The 25,721-nt window shown below is 36.7% G+C and overlaps 1 protein-coding gene across 1 annotated transcript in view; it reads right to left on the bottom strand.

The window, feature by feature from the left end:
• SYT14 (synaptotagmin 14) overlaps positions 1-25,721 on the bottom strand; it is a 156,272-nt gene that overhangs the window by 54,463 nt on the left and 76,088 nt on the right. The window contains 1 exon segment of the mRNA XM_049701418.1: positions 22,095-22,544. Coding sequence (XP_049557375.1) covers positions 22,095-22,544 — 450 coding nt within the window.

Genomic DNA, 25,721 nt, shown 5'->3' with positions numbered 1-25,721 from the left:
CACTCTGCTGCTGTAGTGCAAAAGCAGCCATACACAGTATGTAAGCATATGGGCATAGCTCTGCAAGAAACCTTTATTTACAAAAACAGCTGGTGAGCTGGATTTGACCCACGGGCCAAAGTCTGCCAATCTTCCAATCCTTGTACTGACCCGTCCAGAACATGCTTTATTTTGGCAATCATATTTGTAATTCACAAAAGCCCTTTCTTCTACGATTGTTCCTTTTTCAGAGTATTCGTCCTCTTTTAAAAAAGTGTATATGTATATAATATCTTATCAAATCTTTCTGAAAATTCTAATTTGAATTAGTTTTTAATTTTCTTCTCATCTCTACATTATGTACTCTTCCCTGAGGCTAATTTTTAAAAAAATGTTTATCTTTGGTTTTCTCTTTCCTGGTAGAGTTTTTCCCTTGGTGTCTCCTGAGCTATGATTGCCTGTTCATATTTAAGAATGCATCACCAAAGAGCTGATCGAAAACTCTATACTTTTAAACATAATTTGTTCACTGACCATCATAAATGTGTGGGGGACCCCTAAGTATCAGCATGAGGTGGTCTTAGCTTGGACCACTGAGTTTTCCCTGAGAAGTAATGATATGATATGTATTGCCCAGCTCTAGGCACAAGTCTGCCACTATTCTTCATGCCAGATGGAGATACAACAGCTCATTTTATAGACTTTGAGAGATTCTCATTTTTAATTCCCAGACTCACACTATCCTCCGCTGTACCTAGTATTTATGGTTTTGTGGGTCAGATTAGTTCTCTCCTGCTTCTATGTTCACTTTTCACTAGGTTCCTCCACCCACACTGTCTTCCAGACACTAATCTCTCACATCTGCTGATGCCCTCATTCCATTTCTCTTTGACCTTGTGGGTATAAATGTGAATGTGTATGTGTGTGTGTATTTAATTCTTTAACCAAGATACTATCAGTTTAGTGGATCACAGAAAGAAAAGGGAATAAGAAAAGGGAATAAACGTATGTGGTTAATCCACTATGTTTAACTGTAAGAATAAACAAACCCTACATTTTCTTCTGGTAGTGTCAGTTTATGCAAACATGTTTAATATATACTAGGACTTGTCATATATTTAATTTTTTCAAGTTCAATAATATGTTTATAAATTAAGAACCTGGATTCAGAAACTGTGATAACTGGACAAGGCTAAGTATTTAGGAAAGACTTTGCTATGCAAAGTTATTACCTAAATAAGATTTAAAAGAACGTCTTGGACTTCCCTGGCGGCACTGTGGTTAAGAACCCACCTGGCCAATGCAGGGGACATGGGTTCGAGCCCTGGTCCAGGAATATCCCACATGCCACGGAGTAACTAAGCCCGTGCGCCACAACTACTAAGCCTGCGCTCTAGAGCCCGCGAGCCACAACTACTGGAGCCCGTGTGCCCAGAGCCCATGCTCCACAACAAGAGAAGCCACTGCAATGAGAAGCCCACGCACCGCAAAGCATAGCCCCTGCTCGCCGCAACTAGAGAAAGCCCGCACATAGCAATGAAGACCCAACACAGCCAAAAATAAATAAATTAATTAAAAAAAGAGAGAGAATGTCCCAAGAGAGCAAATTTTTACACTATAAACGCAAAACTTTATGTACAAGCTACTGACATGCAAATTATAAATAATATTAGTTAATTCTTTGTATGGACTATTGTTCACAATTATTCACTGCCCCTCACTGTTGATATCACATGACTTGTTTTAGACCAGAGGTCAGCAAACTACAGGTTTAAAATGAATGCTGCCTGTGGCCTCTTGTTTTTATGCAGCCGGCATGCTAAGAGTGGTTTTATATTTTTAAAAATGGTTCTAGGGCTTCCCTGGTGGCGCAGTGGTTGAGAGTCCGCCTGCCGATGCAGGGGACACGGGTTCGTGCCCCAGTCCGGGAAGATCCCACATGCCGTGGAGCGCCTGGGCCCGTGAGCCATGGCCGCTGAGCCTGCGCGTCCAGAGCCTGTGCTCTGCAACGGGAGAGGCCACAACAGTGAGAGGCCCGCGTACCGCAAAAAAAAAAAAAAAAAAAGGTTCTAGGGGGAGTGACCAAGATGGCAGAGCTGAAAGATCTTGAGCTCACCTCCTCCCACGGGCACAGAAAAATTACAACTATTTAAAAAGCAACTATCAATGAGAACAACCAAAAGACTAGCAGAAAAGATTCTCCATAACTAAAGATATAATAAAGGAACCACAATGACACAGGTAAGAGGAGTGGAGACATGTGGTATCATCAAGACCCATACCCCTGGGTAAGCGACCCACAAACAAGAGAACAATTAAAACTGCAGAGGTTCTCCCCAAGAAGCAAGGGGTCTGAGACCCACATCTGGCCCCCAGCCCAGGGGTTCTGCACTGGGAAGATAAGCCCCCAGGAAATTTGGTTTTGAAGGCCAGTGGGGCTTTACTTTTGAGAGACCTAGAGGGCCGTGGGGATTAGAGACTCCACTCTTAAAGGGCACACACAAAATCTCACACACTCTGAGACCCTGGGCAGAAGAAGTAATATGAAAGGAGCCTGGGTCAGACCCACCTGCTGGTTTTGGCAAGCCTCGTAGAGAGGCAGGATGCCTTTGGGACTCACTCTGGGGACAGAGACCCTGGCTGCAGCCATTTTTGGGAGCCTTTTCTACCATGTGGACACCGGTGCTGGCAAGCACCATTCTGGAATTCCCCCTCTAGCCTGTAAGTGCTGAGACCCGGCCCTGTCCACCAGCTGGTCAGCACCAGTCCTGGGTCTTCCCAGGCCAAGCAGCTAGCTGGGTGGGGACACAACCCTACCTATCAGCAGGCCAGTTGCCACAGGACACCACGAGCCTCCAGCCACTCAGGGACCTAGAATCGCCCACGAAGGGTTGGGCAGCATTCCCCAGGACTCCCTAGGCCTCAGCCCCACCCATCAGTGGGCCAACACCATGGCCCTTCAGCCAGCCATGTCAAGATGCAGTCCACCCACTAGCAGGCTGGCAATACCCTGGGATGCCCTGGGCCCCAACCCTGACCACCAGCTGGCCAACACGAGCTCTGGGACACTTTGGGCCCCTTAGCCAGCTGCCCTGAGATCTGGACCTAACCACCAGTAGGTACCACCAGCTCTAGAAAACCCTGTATCCCGAAGCCAGTCATGTCAGGAATGGCCCTGCCCACTACCAGACTAACACTAGCTCTAGGATCCCTAACTCAAAAAGATATATGCATCCCTATGTTCACTGCAGCATTATTTACAATAGCAAAGATATGGAAGCAACCTAAGTGCCCATCAGTAGATGAATGGATAAAGAGGATGTGGTACATATACAATGGAACATTACTCAGCCATAAAAAAGGATGAAATCTTGCCATTTGCAAAACATGGATAGACCTAAAGGTATTATGCTTAGTGAAATAAGTTAGACAAAGACAAATACTGTATGATTTCACTTATATGTGAAACCTAAAAAACAAAACAAATGAACAAACGTAACTAAACAGAAACATAGTCATAGATACAGAGAACAAACAGGTCGTTGCCAGAGGGAAGTGAAGTGAAGGGAGAAGAGATATCAGTGAGGAAGATTAAGAAGTACAAACCTTCAGTTACAAAAGAAATGAGTTAGGGGTATAAAATGTACAGTGTGGGGAATACAGTCAATAATTATGTAACAGTTTTGTATGGTGACAGACGGTAACTAGACTTACCCTGGTTATCATTTTGAAATGTACAGAAATATTGAATCACTATGTTGTATACCAGGAACTAACATAGTATTATAGGTCAGTTATATTTTAAAAACAAACAAACAAGCAAACCATAGAAAAAGAGATCAGATTTGTGGTTATCAGAGGTGGGGGTTAGAGGGAGGGGGAACTGGATGAAGGCAGTTGAAAGGTACAAACTTCCAGTTATAAGATAAATAAGTACTAGGGTGTAATGTACAACATGATAAATATAATGAACACTGCTGTATGTTATGTATGAAAGTTGTTAAGAGAGTAAACCCTAAAAGAGTTCTCATCACAAGAAAAAAGTAATTTTTTTCTATTACTTTTATTTTGTATCTATATAAGATGATGGATGTTCAATAAACCTACTATGATAATCATTTCACAATGTATGTAAGTCAAATCATTATGCTGTACACCTTAAACTTAATATAGCGCTGTATGTCCATTGTATTTCAATAAAACTGGAAGAAAATAAACAAATAAAATAAGTTAGGTAAGGGTGAAAGAATAAAAAGAACATGTGACAGAGACCATATGTGGCCTGTGAAGGCTAAAAAAAGTTAACTTTCTGGCACTTTATAGAAAAAGTTTGCCAACCTCTGCTTTAGACCCTTGAAATGTCAGTGGAAGTAGCATGTGTCAGTTTTGGGCAGAAGCTTTAAAAGATAAGGATTAGTTTGCCATGTCCTCTATCTGACAACCAGCAAAGTTTCAGAAAGATCCTCCCCTATCATTCTGGATCACAGAATGAAGACGACAAGGAATAGAGCCATAACTGACCCATAATATGGACATGCAGCACAAGTGAGAAAGAAACCTTTGTTGTTTATAAGGCATTAGAAGTTTCAGGGTTTGTTATCTCAGAATAACCTAGCCTACTGCCTTATACATTTTGCTAATGTAATATGCAGTTCTCTATATGACTGAAAATAATAAAAGTGTATTTAAATAATATTTATAATTCAGAGTTCTTAACAATTACTCAAAATATATTTCTAAAAAGCTGTATCTTAAAAACATTCAAGGATTGAATTATATTTAGTTCCTAAAAAAGTTATTTTACCAGCTACTTGTATTGTTGGACTAAGCATTCTTTGTATTGTTGGATCAGAGCACTTTTGGTACAGATGAACTTATTTGCAAAGCAGAAATAGAGACACAGATGTAGACAGCAAACTTATGGATACCAAGGGGGGAAGGGAGGGTGGGATCAGTTGGGAGACTGGGATTGACAATATATACACTACTGTGTATAAAATAGATAACTAGTAAGAACCCACTGTATAGCACAGGGAACTCTACTCAGTGCTCTGTGGTGACCTAAATGGGAAGGAAATCTAAAAAAAATGGGGATATATATGTATACATATGGCTGATTAACTTTACTGTACAGCAGAAACTAACAACATTGTAAAGCAACTATACTTCAATAAAAATTAATTTAAAAAAAGCACTTTTATTTTCCTCTTTTCCAGACTGCAATGTTCCTTCTGATTTTGAAACTTGAAAAAGACAATGTAAATTTTTACTTAAGAACTAGCACTTAATTCAGATCAAATTTATTCACACATGAATAAGACCCAATAAACAACATTAGTTAACATTTGTCTAATGTTATTTAATTTATAACATTTAGAGTTCCTGCTCTGTGCCAGATGATGTTCTTTACATGGATTAACTCTTTTTTTTATCATTCCTTTTTACAAATGAAAAAAATGAGACACACAGAGGTTGAGTATTCACCCAAGAACACATAGTTAAGAAGAAGTGGGGAACCAAGACGTGGAACCAGGGACCTCAGAACCTCTATGCTCCCAACCTCTGTGCTATACCAACCCTCCTAAATGCAAATATAAACTTGATCTTGAAAATCTAACAATTTCAGTATTAAAATTATAAATTTCCACTATCAAGTAATTTTAAACCTTTTATGACAAACCACAAGTGAGTTAGTATAAAGAATACAGTTTTAGAACTTGAATATAGCTTAAGGGACAATGACAGCTTTCATTTCAAAGAAGAATATACCCCCCCCCCGGGTAAGCTAATATGAAAAATGTACTTATAATACATGATATTTTCTATCAACTAAATGCTATCGTATTCCTTTAAAAATGAGCCAAATTAAAGTTCAGTTTATTTTATTATTGTAGAATACGGAAATATTAAGAGATATATAACTTCGATTATATAAATTATATACTTTGATTATGTAACATGAGATAATTAAAAATCTATGTGTACCAGACTTGTCTTCACTTCCAATTAGCTCTACTAGCTTTTTTCTGCTTCAAAAGAATGTAATTAGTACTACACTAATTATCAGTTGCCCCAAAGTGACAGACTATAAAATCAACACTGTAAGTAGGTAAGATATAGCCTATATAAACAATTCTAGGTCTAAGAGGAAAAGGGAAGACAAAAGTCATTATTTTTTGTAAGACCAGAGGATATCTTTAAACTATAAAACAATAAATAATGGCAGAATGATTAAAATATATTAAGAATACGTATTTTGGGACTTCCCTGGTGGTCCAGTGGTAAAGAATCTGCCCACCAATGCAGGGGACGCAGGTTCGATCCCTGGTCAGGGAACTAGGATCCCACGTGTCGCGGGGCAACTAAGCCCGTGTGCCACAACAACTGAGCTCGCACGCCTCAATGAGAGAGCCCGCATGCCACAAACTATGGAGCCCACAGGCCCTGGAGCCTGCGTGCCACAACTACAGAGCCCACGCGCTCTGGAGCTTGCATGCCACAAGTAGAGAGAGAAAACCCGCAGGCCACAACTAGAAAGAAGCCTGCGCGCCGCAACAAAAACATTCCGCATGCTGCAACTAAGACCCGACACAGCCAAGGAAAAAAACAAAAGAATACATATTTTATTTCAGGTTCACAACTAATATTGCTAGTCTATGAAGGTTTTCACATACCTCATCTCATTTAATCATCACGACCTTGGGAAGTACTTAGGTCACGTATCCCAATAGTATCCCAATTGCTAACATGTGTACTATGCAGAATCAGCCTTTTTTACAACAACAGCTTTGCATGCTCAACACCTAAAAATGTGTATTTCACTCAAATAGGAGTTCCCAGTAATGAATGAGCACACAGTGTACTTGCAGAGCCATGCTAATTTTCAGGGATAGAAATCACTTAAATATATCTGCTTCATATAAATAGCATCAGGAATTTATATATAAGCTTAAATGTACAATCATTTTTGACCAGAGTTGTTCCTTGCCTTGAAGAGAATAAAAGAAAATGTAACTGTCAAATAGATATTTTTTCTGGCTCATTACATGTCCCTACAGAGTCCATAAAACAAATGTGATGATGAAACAGAAAACCCACTAATAAAAGGTTTCCTTCAAGTATAATTTTTTTAAAATAAAGTTCCTCTGTCCTAGACCTGAATGCAGTATGTCTTAAGCTCATATTCTACCATAAGAACATAAATGCATCAAATGTAAAAACTGCTTCTTTTTAAAATTAAATTTCAAATTTTCCAGAAAGAAAAATGTTTTTGTAATTAGTATTTATCAGTTCTCTTTAAATTCCCACTGTATGCCTAAATAGGCATCACCCTGGAAAAGCAGCATTAAACCCCATCAACCTCAAAATAAATGTCACAGCAGATAAAACCAACTCTTTAGGAAGGAACATCCTCAATACTCCTAATTCAGATGAAAAAACTTTAATCAATACCAATACTACTGGTTGTTTTATAAAATATATTCTGATAAAATAGATTTTCATATCTACGATTTTTCAAAATTAATATCTAGAACTTTAATGTTGTTTTTCCAATGAAGAACCTACTATTTTAAATTATCTGTCAAGACTTTAAATGTGAAAATCCTAGAATTAAGGATTTTGGTTTCGAAATACAGTTGCCCATTGGATACTACCCTGCTATTTAATATTAACACGATGAGGAGAATGACTAGGAAAAAAAAAATGTTGCTTCTGTTTGGTATTTCTTTTATTTCTAAAGGGAAGGCCTCAAGGACAAGCTCACTCAATGGTATTGTTCATTAATTATCATCCACTTACGAAAAGCCTAAGATAATGAACAAGAGGCACAGTGGATACAACTATTTTATTACTGTGAAACAATCCAGAAGAAAGGGAATTGCTTGCGGTAATGTAATAAAGTGCTTCTTTAAGGTAAAATATATATATTTCACAGCTGTTGGTAATGATGAAGAAGGCATGTGTTCAGGATGTCCACCTTATAGATGCTCCAAAAGAATTTTTAAAAATAGTGGTCAAGGGCTTCCTGGGTGGCGCAGTGGTTAAGAATCCGCCTGCCAATGCAGGGCACACAGGTTCGAGCCCTGGTCCAGGAAGATCCCACATGCCGCAGAGCAACTAAGCCTGTGCGCCACAACTACTGAGCCTGCGCTCTACAGCCCGTGAGCCACAACTACTGAAGCCCACACATCTAGAGCCCACGAGCCACAACTACTGAAGCCTGCACACCTAGAGCCTGTGCTCTGCAACAAGAGAAGCCACTGCAGTGAGAAGCCCGTGCACCACAATGAAGAGGAGCCCTTGCTCGCCGCAACTAGAGAAAGCCCGCGTGCAGCAACGAAGACCCAACACAGCCAATAAATAAATTAAAAAAAAAATCGTGGTCAATATTTAGAATTTGAATGTTACATCTCTCTCCACGGTGTTTCTTTAGAAAACACTATTTTATCCCCTCTTGCTCCATTTAATGCATTTTAATGTTCTTAATTATAGAATATGTTGCTCACCTGGACCCAAATTTACCTATCATAATCTTTACTCCACTAAAATGATCAAATAGTACTCTCTTTCCAAAAAACATTTAATTTCTCTCATTAGTATTATAAACAATTGATATCAGTATCTTGGAAAAATTAATTGCATAAAATAAAATAGAGCAGAAAAGGAAAATATTACCTGTAATATTTATTACACTTATACTTTACTTTTCTGGCTTTTTTTGAAAAAATAATACAAAAAAAATGAAGTATGAGTTGGTCCTTGGTAGTTTATAGTTTAGCACTTGGATGGTTCAACTAAATGAACGCCAGTTAAGATGTTTGATGTTTTTCGTTCCCCAGACTAGATATAAAAAACAAATGATTTTAGTCACTGAAATTTTAGTTTCTCCCACTCAATTCTTCTGCATGTTCAAAACTTCTTGAGACTTAACATTTAAACTTGACTTCTTTTTAAACTAAGTTTAAACTTAACATTTAAACTAAGACTCTGATTTAAACAAAAAGCATCCTTCTATGCTGTAATTTAGCTTCTCCCTTTCACTGATTTATCTGATTAACAGTTCTTCGTGTGAGATTAGTTATTCCCCTCTACCAGTGATATATGTTCACTTACTTTCTCTTTGAATAACTGCCTCTAAATAGGCCTATAACTATTTAGTTTTATACTAAAGTGAGCCATGACTCACATTACTGTTATTGTCTAGGAAACTGAATTACATACATGCAGCTTTCTCTTTGATATAGTCATTTTTAACTGTGATCATTAATTTATCATGAAGTATTAATTTTAAATTGCTTTATGATGAAGAAGTGTAATCTACATTTAGAAAATGTAGATTTTTATTGACAATGGTAGTATGTGATTTGTAGCGAATATGAAAATAGATGAAGATTAGTTTTTTAAAAGACTTTTATTTTATAGCACAGTATAGTTGTTTAACAGTGTTGTCTTAGTTTTAGGTGTAAGTTTTTTTCTTTTTTTTTTAATATATATATTTATTTATTTATTTTCGGCTGTTTCCATTCAAATGGAACAATTCTCACAGAGCACCTGCTGAATATTAGTGGAAGAATTTGGATACCTAAAAGGACAAGAAAAATCTCCTCACAACTGGGTAGAATGAAAGAAAGAAAAAAAGAAACGAGGAATCAATAAAGGGACCACCAACCCTGGCAGGAAGCTGAAGGTGAGGAGAGGTTCCTGGAATCAGAAAAAAACCCCACAGTGCGAAATCAGCTGGGACAGAAAGCGACCTTTGGGGGATCGAAGGAGAATACAGCACACAGTCTGTGGAAGGCAGGATGAAGACTCTATCTTGACGCCAAGACCATGCTCCACCCAACTGCCTGCAGGCTCCAGTGCTGGACACCTCATGCTAAATGACTAGCAAGACAGGAACACAGCCTCGCCCATCAGCAGACAGGCTGCCTAGAATCATACTAAGCTCAAAGACACCCCAAAACAAGCCACCAGACATGGCCCTGCCCATCAGAGGGAAAAGACTCAGCTCCAGGCACCAGAGCACAGGTACCAGTCCCTCACCAGGAAGCCTAAACAAGCCCCTGGACCAATCTCACCAACCAAGTGGCACACAAGAGAAGCAAGAGGAACTACGACCCTGGAGCCCGTGGAAAGGAGACCGTAATATGTAATATGTCGAAATATGTTGCAGACAAAGAAGCAAGGTGAAAACCCACAAGACCAAATAAATGAAGAGGAAATAGGCAATCAACCAGAAAAAGAATTCAGAGTAATGATAGCAAAGATGATCCAAGATCTCTGAAACAGAATGGAGGCACGGATCAAGAAGATAAAAGAAATGTTTAACAAGGACCTAGAAGAACTGAAGAACAAACAGTCAGTAATGAACAACACAATAACTGAAATGAAAAATACACTAGAAGGAATCAGTAGCAGAATAACTGAGGCAGAAGAACGGATTAAGTGAGATGGAAGACAGAATGGTGGAAATCACTGCCATGGAACAGAATAAAGAAAAAAGAATGAAAAGAAATGAGGATAGTCTCAGAGACCTCTGGTCCAACATTAAATGCAACAACATTTGAATTATAGGGGTCCCAGAAGAAGAAGAGAAAGACACAGGGTCAGAGAAAATATTTCAAGAGATTATATTTGAAAACTTCCCTAACATGGGGAAGGAAATAGTCAACCAAGTCCAGGAAGCACAGAGAGTCTCATATGGGATAAATCCAAGGAGAAACATGCTGAAACACATATTAGTCAAACTAAAAAATATTAAATACATAGAAAAAATGTTAAAAGCAGCAAAGGAAGAGCAACAAATATCATACAAAGGAATCCCCATGAGGTTATCAGCTGATTTTTCAGTAGGAATGCTGCAGGCCAGAAGGGAGTGGCAGGACATACTTAAAGATGAAAAGAAAAAACCTACAACCAAGATTACTCTACCCATCAAGGATCTCATTCAGATTTGACGGAGAAAGCAAAAGCTTTACAGACAAGCAAAAGCTAAGAGAATTCAGCACCACCAAACCAGCTTTACAACAAATGCTAAAGGAAATTCTCTAGGCAGGAAACATAAGAGAAGAAAAAGACCTAAAAAAACAAACCTAAACAATTAAGAAAATGGTAATAGGAACATATATATCAATAATGACCTTAAATGTAAATGGATTAAATGCTTCAACCAAAAGACACAGACTAGCTGAATGGATACAAAAACAAGACCCATATATATGCTGTCTACAAGAGAACCACTTCAGACCTAAGGACACATACAGACTGAAAGTGAGGGGATGGAAAAAGATATTCCATGCAAATGGAAATCAAAAGAAAGCTGGAGTAGCAATACTCATATCAGACAAAATAGACTTTAAAATAAAAAGTATTACAAGAGACAAGGAAGGACACTATATAATGATCAAGGGATCAATCCAAGAAGAAGATATAACAATTGTAAATATTTAGGCATCCAACACAGGAGCACCTCAACACATAGGCAAATGCTAACAGGCAAAAAAGGGGAAAGCGACAGTGACACGATAATGGGGGAATTTAACACTCCACATACACCAATGGATAGACCATGTAGACAGAAAATAAATAAGGACACACAAGCCTTTAATGACACATTAGAAAAGACAGACTTAATTAATATTTATAGGACATTTCATCTGAAAGAAGCAGAAAACACTTTCCTCTCAAGCGCACATGGAACATTCTCCAGGACAGATCACATCGTGGGCCACAAAACAAGCCTTGGTAAATTTAAGAAAACTGAAAGCATATCAAGAATCTTTTCCAAGCAAAATGCTATGAGAGCAGAAATCAATTACAGGAAAAAAATGTAAAAAACACAAACACATGGAAGATAAACAATATGTTACTAAATAACCGAGAGATCACTGAAGAAATCAAAGAGGAAATCAAAAAATACCTAGAGGAAAATGACAATGAAAACACGACGATCCAAAACCTATGGGATGCAGCAAAAGCAGTTATAAGAGGGAAGTTTATAGCTATACAAGCCTACCTCAAGAAACAAGAAAAATCTCAAATAAATAATCTAACCTTATACCTAAAGGAACTAGAGAAAGAAGAACAAACAAAACCCAAAGTTAGCAGAAGGAAGGAAATCAAAAGATCAGAGCAGAAATAAATGAAATACAAACAAAGAAAACAATAGCAAATATCAATAAACTAAAAGCTGGTTCTTTGAGAAGATAAACAAAATTGATAAACCATTAGCCAGACTCAACAAGAAAAAAAGGGAGAGGACTCAAATCAATAAAGTTAGAAATGAAAAAGGACAAGTTACAATTGACACTGCAGAACACAAATGATCATAAGAGACTACTATAAGCAACTCTATGCCAATAAAATGGACAACCTGGAAGAAATGGATAACTCCTTAGAAAAGTACAACCTTCCAAGACTGAACCAAGAAGAAACAGAAAATATGAACAGACCAATCACAAGCAATTAAATTGAAACTGTGATTAAAAATCTTCCAACAAACAGAAGTCCAGGACCAGATGGCTTCAGAGGCGAATTCTAGCAAACATTTAGAGCAGAGCTAACACCTATCCCTCTCAAAATCTTCCCAAAAATTGCAGAGGATGGAACACACCCAAACTCATTCTACAAGGCTACCACCACCCTGATACCAAAACCAGACAAAGATATCACAAAAAAAGAAAATTACACAAAAAGACACATGCACCCCAATGTTCACTGCAACACTATTTACAATAACCAGGTCACAGAAGCAACCTAAATGCCCATCGACAGATGAATGGATTAAGAAGATGTGGTACATATATACAATGGAATATTATTGAGCCATGAAGAGGAACGAAATTGGGTCATTTGTAAAGATGTGGATGGACCTAGACGCTGTCATACAGAGTGAAGTAAGTCAGAAAGAGAAAAACAAATATCGTATATTAACGCATGTATGTGGAAACTAGAAAAATGGTACAAATGAACCAGTTTGCAAGGCAGAAATAAAGACACAGATGTAAAGAACAAACATATGGACACCAAGGGGGGAGAGTTGGGGGTGGTGGTGAGATTAATTGGGAGATTGGGATTGACATATATACACTAATATGTATAAAATAGATAACTAATAAGAACCTGCTGTATAAAAATAAAATTCAAAAAAAAAAAATTACAGGCCAGTATCACTGACGAACATAGACACAAAAATGCTCAACAAAATACTAGCAAACAGAATCCAACAACACATTAAAAGGATCATACACCATGATCAAGTGGGATTTACTCCAGGGATGCAAGGATTCTTCAATATATGCAAATCAATCAATGTGATACACCATATTAATAAATTAAAGGATAGAAACCATATGATCATCTCAATAGATGCAGAGAAAGCTTTTGACAAAATTCAACACCAATTTATGATAAAAACTCTCCAGAAAGTAGGCATAGAGGGAACTTACCACAACATAATAAAGGCCATATATGACAAACCCACAGCAAACATTATTCTCAATAGTGAAAAACTGAAAGTATTTCCTCTAAGATCAGGAACAAGACAAGGGTGTCCACTCTCGTCACTATTATTCAACATAGCTTTGGAAGTCCTAGCCATGGCAATCAGAGAAGAAAAAGAAATAAAAGGAATACAAATTGGAAAAGAAGAAGTAAAACTGTCACTGTTTGCAGATGACATGATACTATACATAGAAAATCTTCAAGATGCCACCAGAAAACTACTAGAGCTAATCAATGAATTTGGTAAAGTTGCAGGATACAAAACTATACAGAGAAATCTCTTGCATTCCTATATATTAACAATGAAAGGGCAGAAAGAAAAATTAAGGAAACAATCCCATTTACCATTGCAACAAAAAAGAATAAAATACCTAGGAACAAACCTACCTGAGGAGGCAAAAGACCTGTACTCAGAAAACTATAAAACACTGATGAAAGAAATCAAAGAAGAAATAAACAGATGGAGAGATATACCATATTTTTAGATTGGAAGAATCACTATTGTGAAAATGACTATACTACCCAAAGCAATCTACAGATTCAATGCAATCCCTATCAAATTACCAATGGCATTTTTCACAGAACTAGAACAAAAAATCGTACAATTTGTAAAAAAACACAAAATACCCCAAATAGCCAAAGCAATCTGGAGAAAGAAAAATGGAGCTGGACGAATCAGGCTCCCTGACTTCAGATTATACTACAAAGCTACAGTAATCAAGACAGTATGGTACTGGCACAAAAACAGAAATATAGATCAACAGAACAGGATAGAAAGCCCAGAGATAAACCCACGCACCTATGGTCACCTAATCTATGACAAAGGGGCAAAAATATACAATGGAGAAAAAGCCTCTTCAATAAGTGGTGCTGGGAAAACTGGACAGCTACATGTAAAAGAATGAAATTAAAACACTCTCTAACACCATACACAAAAATAAACTCAAAATGGATTAAAGATCTAAATGTAAGACCGAACACTATAAAATTCTTAGAGGAAAACATAGGCAGAACACTCTTTGACGTAAATCACAGCAACGCCTTTTTTGACCCACCTCCTAGAGTAATGCAAATTAAAACAAAAATAAATGAATGGGACCAAATTAAACTTAAAAGCTTTTGCACAGCAGAGGAAACCATAAACAAGACAAAAAGCCCTCAGAACGGGAGAAAATATTTGCAAACGAAGTAACTCACAAAAGATTAATCTCCAAAATATACAAACAACTCATACAGATCAATATCAAAAAAACCCCAAACAACCCAATCAAAACATGAGTGGAAGAACTACATAGACATTTCTCCAAAAAAGATACACAGATGGCCAACAAACACATGAAAAGATGCTCAACGTCACTAACTATTAGAGAAATGCAAATCAAAACTACAATGAGGTATCACCTCACACCAGTCAGAATGGCCATCATCACAAAATCTACAAACAATAAATGCTGGAGAGGGTGTGGAGAAAAGGGAACCCCTCTTACACTGTTGGTGGGAATGTAAATTGATACAGCCACTATGGAGAACAGTATGGAGTTTCCTTAAAAAACTAAAAATAGAACTAGCATATGATCCAGCAATCCCACTACTGGGCATATACCCAGAGAAATCGATAATTCAAAAAGACACACGCACCCCAGTGTTTACTGCAGCATTATTTACAATAGCCAGAACATGGAACCAACCTAAATGTCTATTGACAGAGGAATGGATAAAGAAGACGTGGTACATCTATACAATGGAATATTATTCAGCCATAAAAAGGAACAAAATTGTGTCATTTGCTGAGACATAGATGGACCTAGAGACTGTCATACAGAGTGAAATAAGTCAGAAAGAGAAAAACAAATATCGTCTATTAATGCATATATGTGGAACCTAGAAAAATCGTAAAGATGATCTTATTTGCAAAGCAGAAATAGAGACACAGACGTAGAGAACAAACATATGGATACCAAGGGGGAAAGGGGGTGGGTGAGATGAATTGGGAGACTGGGACTGACATGTATACACTATGTATAAAATAGGTAATTAATGAGAACCTACTGTATAGCATAGGGAACTCTACTCAGTGCTCTGTGGTGACCTAAATTGGAAGGAAATCCAAAAAAAGAGGCGATATATGTATATGTATGGCTGATTCACTTTGCCGTACAGCAGAAACTGACACAGCAGTGTAAAGCAACTATATTCCACTTTAAAAATAAAGAAATAAAACCCACTTGCTAATAATAGAGACTAAAGTATGATTCTTAGAGGAGCACATATTTCAATTATGTCTGAGCAATAATTTACCTCTCTTAAAAATAAAAGTAATAGTACAAATATCAAACTAAATTAATTCAATCCATTAATATAAAGACAGGCTGTATTTGAGATACAGGGATTTTAGAAATTAAAGGTAGAAAATACAAGAGTCTAAAATAAGCCCATCATTGCTGTAAGTCATGAGGAAGGGTGATCACTCTTAGGAAACTGTGGCATTGTACTCTTGAATGAGAATTATATAAGTATGTATGTCCCTAATTAGTCAATTATGAGTTAAAAATAAAGCAAATCCTGATGTGTTCCTATTTAATTACCCTGAGACGCATGCTTATTGAATACCAGGTTGTAAAATATTCCTAATAGAGCTGTTTTAAGCATGGTGATACCTATCAGGGAATAATGTTATATGGAACTTACTAAGAATTTTTAAATGATTAGGTTTATCTGAACGTGTTGATGAATCAATTTCCCTTATGTAACACAAACTTCCATCATGCTCCTCCTTTTCAGAATCTTTTCACTATGCCTTCTGGCCCTCCTGATCTATGACAGACTCGTCCAGAGCTTGAGTTTCTTCCCTGAACCCTCAATACCTTGCTTTACTTGAATTCCAATTCTTCCCTGAGGATATATCACCCTCTGTAGACTTTTCATCCTGGTTATTCTCTCATACCCAAAGTGTCTCAGTCAAGAAGCAAAGTTCTCTGCTACTTTGTCAAACACTGCTTCCCTAAAATTGTGGAAAAGAATAACTAATTTCCGTTAAGGCTCTTGTTGTCCTGTCTTCATAGATATTCTCTCCTAGACATTTCCTCTTCATTCCCTGAACATTTTTTCTTCATTTCTTGAGAACAACGATCCTTGATTCTATCTTTTCTCACATTTCAATTGCTGCCACCATCTTTTGTGACTTCAATCAATGTCCATATGGATAACCTATCCAAGAACCTGGTCTCTCTTGACCACTTATCCATCTCCAGTGTCTTTACCTTTTATTCCATCTCAGCTGCCCACTCCCACCATCATACTCTGAACCCTTCTCATCACATCACATTAACTGAAAACATTCTCCTCTCTAACCACAGCCCCTTATCTTTCCATAATTCCTGCTCAACTACTACCCTCACATCTGTTCCTTGATATCCTTGGAACTTTCAGTCCACTAACCTTTCTACTTTCCCCTGCCTATTAGTCCCCTTCTAGTTTCACTTCTCTCTTTATTCCACTTAGATGTCATGGTCTACAATTAAAATAAATGGCTTGAAAATACTCGTAACATTTTTGCCTCTCTGTTCATCCCAGACCTCAATTAATAGCTGTCTTCAATTAGCTCTCCTATATCTTACACTCCATATTTTACCATTTGCATTAGTATTTAAGCATGCCCAAATCTCCCCTAACCTCAGAAACATCTTTCCTGAACACCCCCCCTCTCTATTTTCACAGGCAAACTTGGTGGAAGAGTTGTCTACATGATTGCCACTCTAGTTTGGATTCTGACCCCTCTACCCCACCAAAACAGGTCTCTCTAAGGCTACCCATTACTTGCATATCCTAAATTCAGTGGACAGTTTTCAGCACTCAGATTATTGGTTCCATCTGGAGCATTTGACGAAGTTGAGTATTCCTTCCTTAAAAACGTCATTCTTGGATTTTGTGATATTTTACTATCTCTTTCTTCCTACTCTACCCCACCTTTCTCCAATCTTTACATCTAGGAATTCCTGAGGATTTTCTCTTCTCACCCAAGACAATCCCACCCACTCCCATGTCTATTTCCTATAACTCTTATGTGTTCAAACAGAAATGAAATATGGAGCCAGATTTAATGAACTATAGACATCTAGGCACATATTAAGTACCCTCTATCACTAAAACTTAAGTTGCAACACATTTTCTGTAGGTCAGGGGTCCAAATGAGCTCAGGTGGATGTCCCACTTAGGGTCTCACAAGACTGAATAAAAGTTTCAGCTGGGCTGGGATATTATCTGGAGGCTCTGATGAAGAAATCTACTTCCAAGCTCATTCAAGTTGTTAGCCAAATTCAGTGCTTTGCAATTGTAGGACTGAAGTCCCCATTTTCTAGCTAGACAGACTACTTTGCATAGATTATACTAATTAAGTACTGTCTGTACAGGAAGGGTTCTATGTTTATGAGAGAAAGAATAAAGTTTCATTATTAATAAATCATAATGACTACATATAATATTATTAATAAATTTAATAAGAAATAAAACTTGAGGGAGGAAAAGGCGAGAGGCTATTCCAGATAACTGTAATAGAGAGATTACTATATGGTACCAAAAATGCAAGTGAAGAAAGTAACTGGGGTTATACACTAGGAAAGAATGCCATACGAACAAGTTGAGTGTATGAGAAAAATTCAGCTTATGAGAGGGATATACCATGGTAGGAAGGGTAACTGACAACATTCTAACTATTGAGTATAACTTAAGAACTGACTAAAGCAAGTAAATACTAAACCATATGGCTATTTCAACATTTACCAGTCAGGGTTCTTATTTGAAATCATTGGAAGCTAACTGTCTAAGCGGAACAGCAATTTATTAAAGGGAGTGGTATGACTAGAGAACCAGGTTTATGGCTAAGCTTCTCAAGAAAAAACCCTAAAACCATACTGCAGAACTGACCTTGTGAGGAAATCTGCTACTGCTTCTACTGGACACTTCTATGCCAAGGTCTTTTCTTTCCTGTAATTATTATTTATTATCGTTCAGCACCAATACAATTTCTGTACCAGCAAATCTATTTCAGAATTACTGATGACTCGATATCAGATTCCTTCAACCTGATGAGAACATAATTTGAGTGCAGCATCTGCTTCTCTGTTCAGTCTGTGCTGAGGTTTCCTAGAGATGAATATGAGTGGAGCGTCTAGGTAACATGGCTCGTGCTCTAGCTACCAGTGAAACTAGGGAAGTGAATTATACAGCTTAACTTAGGGAGGTGGGACTTAGTTGGGACTTCCTCAGACATTAGAAGGTTGCTGAAAAAAGTACGAAGGAGTGAGAAAACATAATAAATGCCCACAACAAAATGTCATATGCTAAGCATACAAAACTCACCTAAAATCCATTAACTTTTCTCCCAATATATATTAGTAGAATCAGAGAATATAGTGCTGGGTAGAACCTTAGAGATCATTTGTTTTAATTCTCTCATCTTACAAACAAGAAACCTGATGCTCAAAATGATTAGATAATTTATCCAAACTGACACAACTAGTTAGTAGAAAGAACTCATGCTTTTCAACCCTTCATATATTTTCCACTGTTCACTGATCAAACTATATGCTTATCTTAATATCAAACTTAAATTTTACCCTCAAGGAAACTCAGGGCTTAGTTCTCAGAAAGTCAGTTTGGTGATACTGGTCATTTTTCTCTCAATGTATTGATTTGATCAGTTTCTGAAAAACTAGCTGTGAAACTAAATTCTATATGCAGAATTCTAATTTTCTATTATTACCCATGAAAATGAACTGTAATTAAGCTTTGAATATGTTTTAACCATAGTCTGTAAATTTTTTAACTGGATTAAAACTTTCCCTTGCCAAAAGGCTAATATTCTTGCAAGAAGAAGTAGTAATTATTCAAAAGCTATAAGAATAAATGTTTAATTATGAAAGTACCTCTCACTCATATATTATTACATCTTACAAAATTAGAGCTAAAATCACCTAAGTAATCCACAATCACATGATTTCTCTATACAGTTAATATCAACACCTAAGCAAAGAGAACATTAACACTACAGCACAGACAGAACACATACATTCTTTTAGTATTTTATTTTTACGACAAGACAGATGATAGACAGAATTATGAGTCTTAACCTCACAACTGTCATACACTAGCTGTTTTTGACACTAGTTGTTTTTGAAACAGAAGCCAAAAACAAGCAATGAGATTTTGAGCAGGTGGAGAAAGAAAGAAGGCCAAGACAGAGCAACAATTCAACACAGACACTAACTTTGAGAAGCATGGTAATACAGAGAAAAAATTCTCTAAGAGCAGAAGATAAATAGTTTTGTTCAGATTTAAATGTTGTCTTAGAAGCTATCTATTTAGCACTTTTTTCTTTTTCTGAACACTCCACAGAAATTTATTGTACTGGTTGTCAGACATATAGAAATACAGAATCAAACATAAGCCAACACATGGTCCATCGACAGATGAATGGATAAAGAAGATGTGGCACATATATACAATGGAATATTATTCATCCATAAAAAGAAACAAAATTGAGTTATTTGTAGTGAGGTGGATGGACCTAGAGTCTGTCATACAGAGTGAAGTAAGTCAGAAAGAGAAAAACAAATACCGTATGCTAACACATATATATGGAATCTAAAAAAAATAAAATGAAATAAATGGTTCTGAAGAATCTAGGGGCAGGACAGGAATAAAGACGCAGATGCAGAGAATGGACTTGAGGACACAGGGAGGGGGAAGGGTAAGCTGGGACAAAGTGAGAGAGTGGCATGGACATACATACACTGCAAAATGTAAAACAGATAGCTAGTGGGAAGCAGCTGCATAGCACAGGGAGATCAGCTCGGTGCTTTGTGACCACCTAGAGGGGTGGGATAGGGAGGGTGGGAGGGAGACGCAAGAGGGAGGGGATAAGGGGGTATATGTATAGCTGATTCACTCTGTTATAAAGCAGAAACTAACACACCATAGTAAAGCAATTATACTCCAATAAAGATGTTAAAAAAAAACGAAAAAAACCCCATAAGCCAACACATGTGATGTAGGTGTGGATAGAAATCATTTAGTTTGACCAGAGGAAAAAAACATATTATTTTGTATGGCTTCATTTTCTTTGTGAAAAGAAGATAATTAATACAGAATTGGGAACAGATAACTCAGAGCAAATAAAGAAACACAAAATACATACCTCTTGATGATACAGTCATTCTCTTCTAATATAAATCAGGTATTTCTATATACAAGGATGCATTTTCCACAGATTAACTAGTGATCACTCAAACCAAATAATGAGAAAGTTTAAAAATCATAGCAAGAATTATAGAATATTCAATTTTATTAAGTTATCTTCTTCCCTCTGAAATAGTGCTTGCACTTTTTTTGCCTCTCCTCTGATAAACTGCTGATATCATTTAAAAAAGACATTTTCCCCAAACAGTAATTCTAAAATGTAAAATTAAAACAAGTTATCAATTTACCCAATAAAGGATAAATATTATATTAAAAACCCATAGGGATATACTATATTTATTATCACCTTTTGGTTTTTAAAGATGCTGAAATCATCTAGCTAAAATGGTATGGTTCTATTGGGAATGAAGGTCCTATAAGATCAAATGCTGCCTGCTATAAATTCAGTGAGACTCTAACCTTGCACTTATGCTTAATACACTTAAAGGCTTAAAAACAACTCTAAAATATTATACCTTTATGTTAATATATAAGTCTACTCCAAATCTGTATATTTATGTGTAAAAATGCTTCTTATTCAATTATGAGAGGAATAAATATAATTCAAAATTTGTATTTCCAGCATATCACAGATTTTCTCATAATCTAAATAACTATGTGGCATAGTGTATCTCCCTGGTTTAAATAAAGAGTGCAACTCTCCTGCGATTTGCAATGCCTTGCAGGACTTTAGTTAAAAACATGGAGAGAGAGATGACAGACGGACGGTGAGGGAGAGACACTTGTGTGTGATCAGTACCTGGAGGAAAAAAGAGAAAAGGGAGAAGAGCTCATAGTACTAAATGGAAGTATTCTCTCAGAAACACTGCAAAATCTTTGTTTGAAAAAAAAAAGAGTGGAAAGTATAACAAGGGCAGAGTTTTTTCTGAACCTTTAAAAATAATTTCATAGCAGTTCTGGAAGGATAATCAGTTATGACCTAGGCAGCAGCACAAATTCTATAAAAGCAAATAATTTCTGCAGTATATCAAATAAGATATGGGCTAGATAGCTGTTAAAGTATCACCTAGTTTTAACCTGGAAAGAAAACAATAAATTCTATAAGGAGTTCAGATGATGTCATAAGCAATCCTGTAATAAATGTTTAACAAAGGAATAGATATGTAAGACATCAGGCCAGACTCTGTGAAGATAAAATAAAATACATAAAATAAATCATACATAATCTTCAAGGGCTACTTTTACAGATGACAGAAAGTTATACCTACCTATTTAGGACGTAGATATTTTGTAGGTATGATTACTATGTAAAAAATAGGCTGAGAAAGTTGTTGGGTTGATGACAGATTTTAAAAATTGTGTATATTATATACCATGACATAAACTGTATTTGGGCTATTTGATCAGATACTCACAGAATGATTGTAAGAAGGTTCCAATATCACAGGTAATGACATTTTCCCTTGAAGATTCAGTTTTGTTAAATAAAAAATCTTTTCCCCCACAATCTTTTCTTTTTTCATGCGATGTATACCATACAGTCTAAACCGAACTGCATAATTTCCAATCATCTCAGATTCAACATGATTAAATTTGAATGTTTCTGTGAAGACAGGGCATGGTCCTCTTTGGATGCTGGTTTTTGCTCTCTGTTTCTTTATAGGTAGAAGAACAAGGTGTACTTGCCATGAGTTGCCACCTGTCCTGTTATATGTTGGGATATCTGTGACAGCTGTCACTGTTACCAGCAGCTTCTGTTCTTGTGAGTCATAGTCAAAAGTCACATCCAGCGTGCCATATTTAGCTTCTGGCTCAGGATCAAAAGGTTTAGGAAGCTGTGAAGATGATCCTTGAGCTGACATATCCTAAGAAAAGCAAATTTAAATGTTTTCAATTTTTAACTCTATTATTTAATCTAGCATGTAAATAAGTACCTGATATTTCTTTAGAAGAATGATATGAAAACTGTTTTTATTTGCTATCATAAAGAAAGTAATAATAATTAACAGCCAACTACAATCAAAAGCTACTCTATGGGGACAAAGTAATGTAAGTGGTAAGTTAAACTCAAAAACTTATTATAATAAAGACATAGAATTTAATACCCACCATCACAATTTTGAGAAAGTTGGATATACGCTTTTATCATGAGAAACGAAAATATATACTTCCATGTATATTTCTGCTCCTTTTGTAAAAAAAAATTACTAAATTTGTAACATTATAAACAAAACAACTGACAGCTCAATATTAGGCTGGAGAGAAAGAGAACATAAATGAAAGTATAATGCTACTGAAAAATTTGGTACCATTTTCAGATTTGTTTCAAATGTCCCCATCTGTAATAGAATGTTAACACACTTAGGCTTGAAAATCAATGGAAATGTGAAATATGAAAGTATAAACACAAAGGCCTCAAAATACTTGCAGCCAAATATTTATTTTCCATAACACACACACACACTACTTCAATTTTTAACCAGAATTTAAAACTACGTATTATTTTCTAATACTAATTACTGTTGAAAATGGCAGAATACATATTCCAAAAGTTCAAGAAAGCATGAAACTATATATTTTAATTGTAAGGTTAAAAGAAACTGTATCTCTTTTGCCTGGAATTGTCTAAAGTTCCTGCTAGTCTAACTATCTGGAATGTAACAGGAGTTTCAGCTAGTGACTAACAGTGCCAAATTCAGCTCTCTGACTTTTCAGCTATACCACCTCACCCCTTCAAATATTTTAATAAATATTAAGTGTTTTTCATTTTAAAATGTGGGCCAATTTTATAATTTTCTGAATTTTTCTGAACTTTTATTTAATGCGTACTGTAGTAGGCACTACTACTGACTCTTGGTCTTCCCTTTTCGCATGCCTCAAAAAAACTACCTGGGTTTTAGCCAGAAACACATTGTCTGGCAAGAAACTTTACTTTGAAGTCTTCCTTACAACTGATATAGCAATGAAACTCTGCTCTAGCCAAAGGGAGAGAAACAGAGTTCAGTATGAAACATCCAGATCTGGTTTGTAGAAAAAATTACGTGCTCTTCACTCTCTATCTCTCACTCTTCCCACAAGCAGATATACAGATAGGATGTGTGGGTCAGCTTGGACCATGTGGATTAGGACAACACCCTAGGGGACAGAAGAGTGACTAAAAAGCAGGAACTGGGCCCCTGGATGATGTTGTAGAGCAAAGTCACCTACTCACCCAGGAGTATTGTTAAATGAAAGACAAACAATCTTCTGTGGTTTTGTATCTGTATTTGCCATTGTACTTGTCTCCTTGTTACAGCAGCTTAACATGTGCCTAACTATTGCACCTACTATGTGCCAGGACATATTTTGGGTGGGGGATGCAGCAGAGAACCAAAAAGACACAAGTCTTTGACCTCATAGATCTTACATGTCTACCTACAATGACTCAGTTTTGTATGGTGTATGGAAGAAAAGATGACAAGTGAAGAATACTTTACGAGTAGGAACAAACTCTCATAGAATAATTCAGTTTTTTATGCAATATGATTAGATCAGGGTAAAAATATTCTTACTCTGTTAAATTGACAGTTTAGAACAAAATGTTTTACTGCATGCTACTTCATAATTGCTAATTAAATGATTAATTACATTAATTTATTTTTCAATTAAATATTTTCTAAAACAGTGTCACGACAGCTAAGATTTTCAAGGTAATAAAGATTTTTATATGGTCTCAGATAACTATTTCTGAATTTTATTTCTCTTGGTGCCTCCCTTTTTTTTTTCCCCTGGGCATTCCTTGTGAAACTGAGGGTTAAAAGGGTGGGACTTTTACAGATAAAAGCTACTATTTGTATTCTACAAACAGATAATTAGAAAATAATCCCTCTTTTCAAGGTTCTGAGTCAAAGTTTTCAATAATCTTTAGCCAGCAACAGGTCATCAATACAGTTAATGAACTCCTTGCCAGGGAATCCTTCTGAACCCTCCTCACTCCTCTCCCAGTTCAACTGTGTAGGAAGATAGGTTCTAAAATAGCTGGATCCTGGATTAAACCAATAGGAAGGTAAGAATTTTCTATTTGATAAATAATATCTATTAAAGGAATGGTAGGAAGCAAAGTAAACTTGAAAAAACACAAGAATGAGTTTTACACAAACACAGGCTATCAGCACCTAAATATTTATGTGACATGCATTTGCTGTAGTTTGAACATACTGTTTCACTGTAGAAGACACAAAAACAAGCAGGATGGAGGAGACTCAATAAGAAGTGTTAACACAGCAAGCTTCTGAAATATGGGCAAAACTCACAGGTTCTGTTAACTACAGATAATAAGTAAGGAAGTAACTTGGGAGACACAGGCAGAATTCAGAAGATGTGGTAAATATATATAATAACTAAGTTAATAACTTGTTAAGATATGTCAAAGACAGAATAAACAGAAAATAAGATAGAACAAATGACTATTACCTATGGAAAGGGATGGAAAGGCCAAGCTATGATCATGTCACCTCTGGGCTGACAGCTCTGTCACCCACATGTTCTATTTAAGAAATGCAGATAAAATCTATGTCTATTTAGTAGACTAACTGCAAGTTTTACTTGTGGCCAGGAGTACTTGCCCCTGCATCTCTCCCATAAAACAAGTATGTGTTTTTGGCCCCTGGCACCCTTGTTCAAATCTCAACTTTTGTCCTTGTTACCATGCCGTAATTAGGGAATGCTGATGGAGCAGAAAGAGTAAGACTGAACATAAGGACATTATATAAACCAGGATTCACACAGTGTTTGTTGTCTTGCCACCTGTACCTAAGGGCATCCTATCCTAAGTGTGTTCTCCTACCTTATCTTGCTCCTCTTCCTTCTTGCTTTATATTTGAAATAGCTTAAAACACACATACACACATGCATGCACACACACACACAAGTGTAACCTGAGCATCTTAATTTGGTCTGTGAGTCCTCTGGGATAGCTTGCCTGGTGGTGTACTTGGAGGGTACCAATACTTCAAAGTAATTTCGCACACAATGATTCAAGTCAAGAGGGGCAATAGAGCGGA

Source organism: Orcinus orca, chromosome 1, assembly GCF_937001465.1.
Source record: "Orcinus orca chromosome 1, mOrcOrc1.1, whole genome shotgun sequence".
NCBI classification, from domain to species: domain Eukaryota; kingdom Metazoa; phylum Chordata; class Mammalia; order Artiodactyla; family Delphinidae; genus Orcinus; species Orcinus orca.
Note: the sequence above shows the minus strand (reverse complement) of the source record. Positions and strands in the feature narration are given on the sequence as shown.